Source organism: Papilio polytes, unplaced genomic scaffold (assembly GCF_000836215.1).
Source record: "Papilio polytes unplaced genomic scaffold, Ppol_1.0 DF821400.1, whole genome shotgun sequence".
Classification (NCBI taxonomy): Eukaryota; Metazoa; Arthropoda; class Insecta; order Lepidoptera; family Papilionidae; genus Papilio; species Papilio polytes.
The window spans coordinates 3,342,413-3,347,979 of record NW_013527804.1 but is presented as its reverse complement, the minus strand read 5'-3'; the positions used below and the strand labels follow the sequence as shown (position 1 = coordinate 3,347,979).

General features: G+C 35.7%; 1 protein-coding gene across 1 annotated transcript in view; it reads right to left on the bottom strand.

Moving 5' to 3' along the window:
* Window positions 1–5,567, bottom strand: part of LOC106108712 (hemicentin-2-like) — a 50,933-nt gene that overhangs the window by 15,780 nt on the left and 29,586 nt on the right. The window contains exons 5-8 of the mRNA XM_013289972.1: window positions 3,502–3,587; window positions 2,743–2,856; window positions 1,900–2,021; window positions 1,382–1,439 (exon numbers count right to left, since the gene is read on the bottom strand). Of these exons, the coding sequence (XP_013145426.1) occupies window positions 1,382–1,439; window positions 1,900–2,021; window positions 2,743–2,856; window positions 3,502–3,587 (380 nt within the window). The remainder of the gene's footprint in view (window positions 1–1,381; window positions 1,440–1,899; window positions 2,022–2,742; window positions 2,857–3,501; window positions 3,588–5,567) is intronic.

Here is a 5,567-nt window from a genome sequence, read left to right as displayed (position 1 = left end):
GACTCCATCCGCGTCGAATTTAAAAAAACTAAGTAGATGTGTGTAGAAAATCCGTTTAGCAGTTTAGGCTACAAACTCTAACAACCATCCATCTAAACATTCGCATTTAGTATGATAAAAGTCAATACTAAACAGCCCTTAATAATTAGAATTTTTTTAGCTACGATTTGCATGTTTTTTAAATCTTACTAACGTAAAAGCGAAAGTTTAGATGGATGTCTGTATGTAGCCTAAACTGCTGAGGATATCGTTAGAATTTGGTTTAAATGTAGAGCATAGTATGGATACATAGGCTACTTTTTTAGTTTATGTTTGTTAGTAGCCTAAACGGATAAAAATCACAGATGTAGAGGATAGTCTGGAAGGATACATAGGCTACACACTTTTGTTTTTAATTCCACCCGGGCGGATTCGCAGACAAAAGCTAGTTTATAATATTACAATAGCCGTAGTAAAATGTAATAGTCAAAATAGATTACAGTACCCTAAAGAATTCAAATGAGGTCATAATAGTAATTACTTTTATAATAAAAAAAAAATCTTTGAATGAAACTGAAAATCCTAATTTCAAGCAAGTGACCTGTATTTATCATAAAAGCGACGCTGCGATATTTTCTAGGGCGCCCTGAATTATTCACAAATGGACTGGACATAAATACTCTATATGTAGATATTATAAATTCTATTTTAGGATACATGTTTTTATTTTACTTATATAAATAGAAACGTGATATTAGGATATGTTATATATGGGAAAGAGAAGAGAGAAGAATGGGGAAGAGAAGAAGAGATATGTGATAGATGGATGGATGTTTGTTAGAGTTTGTAGCCTAAACTGCTGAACGGATATTGATGAAATTTGGCATAGTTGTAGAGAATAGTCTGGAAGAGCACATAGGCTACTCACTTTTGTTTTAATAGCACGCGGACGAAGTCGCGGCCGAAAGCTAGTCATACTAATGTTATAAATGCGTAAGTTTAGATGGATGTTTATTAGAGTTTGTAGCCTAAACTGCTGAACGTATTTGGATGAAATTTGTCATAGATATAGAGTATAGTATGGTAGAACACATAGGCTACTCAATTTTGTTTTATTTAATAGATGCAGTCGCGGGCGAAAGCTAGTTTTAACATATATTAGTGACAATCTATTCTAGTGTAGATTTAGCTACAAAGGTAGAGGAAGACAGAAGGACAGTATGGATTGAGAAAGAGGATATGCTAAAGGGAGTAAATTCAGATATGAGGACTGATAGATGGAAGAGTATATAGTACATTCTGTGCCTACCCTCTATAAGGACAAAGGGCAATGGTGTATCTATTCCAGTTTAAGTGTCTAGTGAGTTTATAAACTGACGGTATGCATTGATAAGTAACTCACAGTTCATGTCGACAGACAGCGTGCGAGATAATGGCGTTATTGAAGGGTCCGTCACAGCCTGTTAGAAATAATAATAATTTAAACAAAACATTAAAAATCTTAATTTAACACTAGCTGTTTCTTGCGACTTCGTCCGCGTAAAATTAAAACATAAAAATATAGCCTATGTTACTGATAGCGTAGCTTTTTATTGGTGAAATATTTTTTAAAATATGCCCAGTAGTTTTTGAGTTATTTCAATGCAGACAAAAGTACAAATCTTTCCTCTTTATAAAATTAGTATAAACAATGAAGGGCAAGAAATTACTCATATCCTTCTCTTAAGACCAAATATTGAAACTAATTTTAAACACTTTTCTTTGTAAGTTTTAATCTGATTCTGTTTTTTTTCACGATATTACGCGGACGAAGTTGCGAGCAACAGCTAGTAATAGATAAAATTTATTTCTGTAAATGAAAAATATTAAAAGTAGTATTTTATTGTTTACAATTACGTAATAAAAGAGCGTATACTTTACCTGACAAGTAATTTCAGTCCCGTAGTCAGATCTGTGTAAATTTAGCGACACTTTAGCCTTGCCTTCGGAGTTGTCGAGTAACGCGTGTGATTTCCACCACGAGACCCGAGCGGTAGGACGACCTTTACAAAAAGGTTACATTATTAAATAAACTATTAAATCAAACATCATCATAAACGTACTGTTGTTTTTTTTATAATATAAGGTGGCATAAAAGCAAGCGGCCACCTGAATCCACCGAAATGGAAAGCAACCGCTGCCCATAAACATCCGCAATTGAAGATGCGCTGCCTACCCTTATTTGATGGAGGAGACGCACATCTCTATTTCCCCTTACTATGCGTCTCTTCCACTGTTAAATCCACTTTCTCTTCCCATCCTTTCCTCTTAAGAAAAGTGCGGACTAAAATAAGGCCTCCGGTACCACACTCATCAGACTGTACGCGGAATTGCTTCCACTTCACGCCTGTCTTCTGTGCGGTCGTGGTATTACTGGGGGCGAGCCGACCCATTCGTACGAAGATGTTAAAATGGGCTCTACCACTGTTAACGTTTGTTTAATCGCGCCCTGATTACTATGAGCTTATATGGGGGTGCACTACTCAATTTTTAGTTACGTAACGTTGAAGCAACGAAACAATCGACAATCGCATAACATTACAATAGTTTAGTCAAAGGTCTCTCGCTCTTATGGTCGGTTTTCCAGCTACTTTTAACCATTAAGATTTCCGTTGAAACTTAGTTCAACCTAACAATAATGAACCATTAGGTAATAATAAAATAAATTGAAACTTCAGAAACCCCGCATTAGTGTAAGGTAAAGGTAAACAAGAAGATACTTACCACCAACAGCGATGCATGTGAGATTGACCGTCGTATCCTCGTCATAAGGGCCTAAGACATCGCCCTCCACTTCCTTACCTTCTTGATTTATTATTAACAGTCTGTCTGGTGGTACTACAAACAAAAAAAAACTCTTAGAATATGAAATGTCATAACGGTTCAAGGAACCAATGGCAATAATTGTATGAGATACTAATCCTATCAAACCAACCAAATCCAATAAATAGTGTTTCTATTTTATTTATTTTAATTATGTCTCTTCTATATATTTATTGAATCTCTTTGTACCAAACAGACGCAAGGTAATTCTATGTTCAATTGTATTGCAGCCTTAGACCACTTTGCATTTTGCGATACCTAGCTATTTTTGTAATTTCTTAAATTATCTCTAACTTTTTGTTTCAAAAACATAATAAACTAGCTGTTTCCGTGCGGCTTCATCCGCATGAAATTATAAAAGCATTCTCAATTGCAAATACCAAAATAACCTTGCTTTTCTGATGTTTGCAGCTCGTATCTTTCCCACATTGGGGTTTTTATCCAATTGATGTACTCCCTAAGTTTAATAGCGTGACGTTATACAGCCTAAAGCGTGACGTAAGTGTAGGGCTTTTTACTCAAAACAGAATTATTCAAAAATATGCTGTAATTGTTGTGATCTCACGCCACAAAGAAGTGTGTGTTAACGCTTTATTATAATAGTATAGATAAAAAAAATCTGAGCGATTGCCGAAAGTATAAGCGTAAAAGTATACCTACTAAGTACGGTAAGATTGAGTCTTGTGTTCTTTGTTTGTGATTTGATGAAGTCCACTCGACATCTGTACTGACCGCTGTCTTCAGCCCTGTGGAAAACAAACAATTAACATACGAAGAATAAAAATTAATTGATGCATTAAAAAAATCATGTAATAGTAGACCTTTAGCTGTACTTTAAATTCTGCAAGTATTTTTGTTAATTATATAATGCAAATGAGTATATTAGAGGAAGTTTGAGAGTAGCCCCAGTGGTTGAGAAAATAAGGAGTAAGAGGTTAGAGTGGTATGGGCATGTTATGAGGAGTGATGAATCACATGTAACAAAAATGATGTTAGTTATGAAATTGGAGGGGTACATCGGTAGAGGTATACCTAGAAAGAGATGGATGGATTGCGTGAAAGGTGACATGCTCAAGAAGGGAGTGATGACTGAGATGACGGACGATAGAGTGCTTTGGAGGACGAAAACCCGGTGCGCCGACCCTACGGGAGTAGGATAAGGCAGGGGAGATGATGATATAATGCAAAAGAGTATGTATCTAAATTTGCTAATAGCGCGCGCACCTATCACTTAACTATCGCACGACTGTTGAGTCGCACTTTGATTCCTATGAGGTTATATGGAGGTGTGCCAATTTTAGTTGTGCAACTAAACAGTTGAATTGGCTGCGAAACAATCGACAATCGCACAATTGTGCGATAATTTAGTCAACGCTGTTTACTCGCTCTAAGCGAAGCGACCTCCCTGTTGATATTTGCAACAAAAGTAATGCAAAAAACAAACAGAATTGATTACCTTCTTCTTTTGGGAAGTCGGTCAAAAAATGTAATGCTTCTTCTGGAGAAGTTCTGAAGAAAACTCTATTTTAGGCATTTGGAGATAATTAACTTAATTATAATAAAAGTACCATATGCTTAATGTTGGCAAATCATCATAATCCACTTGCCCTTATCCCTTACGGAGGGTCTGCACAGTATGTGCTACTTCCATACATCTCTATCAGCCGTCATATCTGAATCCACTTCCTTAAGCATATCCTCTTTCACACAATCCATACTTTCTTCGGTCTTCCTCTACCTTTGTACATCCACATTCAATCTTAACACTTTCTGGCAAATATTTTACTTTTATTACACGTCAAATAAAATTACGATGTAAATAAAATGTGAGTACGTTAACTTTAACGGTTATAGACGTTGTTAATTTGTATAAAGGTACTGTAACTAACGATATCTGAGATTGACGGACAACGGCCATGTTTAATTACTTGATGAAGCGAGGAAATTCTTCGAAGCGACCAGCTAGTACTAATTAACGAGACTTAAACCCCTTTTCCACTGACTATACATATATCAATACAGCTATCGCGTGTTATTTGCATGGCGCTCATTCTAGTGGAAATTGTGCTTATACCCGCAATCTGTGGACGGTGTTTGTATTGCCAAAATAATCTTATTAATATTATAAATGCGAAAGTTTGGGTGATAGATGAATGTTTGTTATTTTGTAGCCTAAACGGCTGAATAAAATTTGGTATAGATGTAGAGTATAATCTGAAAGAACACATAGACTTCTTGTTTTTGTTTTTTTTTTTCTCCGCGGACACTTTTTACGTGTCATTAGATGACATCTATTCAGTCAATAAATAATTGAGAAGACACGATGTTAATGCAATTAAATCATACATTAAAACCGAATGGCTTGTCTGCCAGTGGAAAAAGGGCTTTAACATACCCCACGGAGCCTGTGTAATGTAATAGAAGTAATGACCACCCGTCGATAAAGATAAAACTAACCTAAAATTTATTTATATGACTGTCGTATTGTTAATTTTAATTTATAACCATTTTTAGTATTTCAAATCGAATGAAATTACATGTATAAGTATCAAGTCAGACAAATTGACTAATCTCACAAAGTTATACCAGCATGCCAGTAACTGGCTCTACGATCACGCAATGCGTGGGACAATCAAACCTGAGGGCGGCCACCGGGCTTTCAATGAATAGTAATCGCATACAATCCTATCTTTTATAATAAATAACGATCATGGTATGTCTCGAAG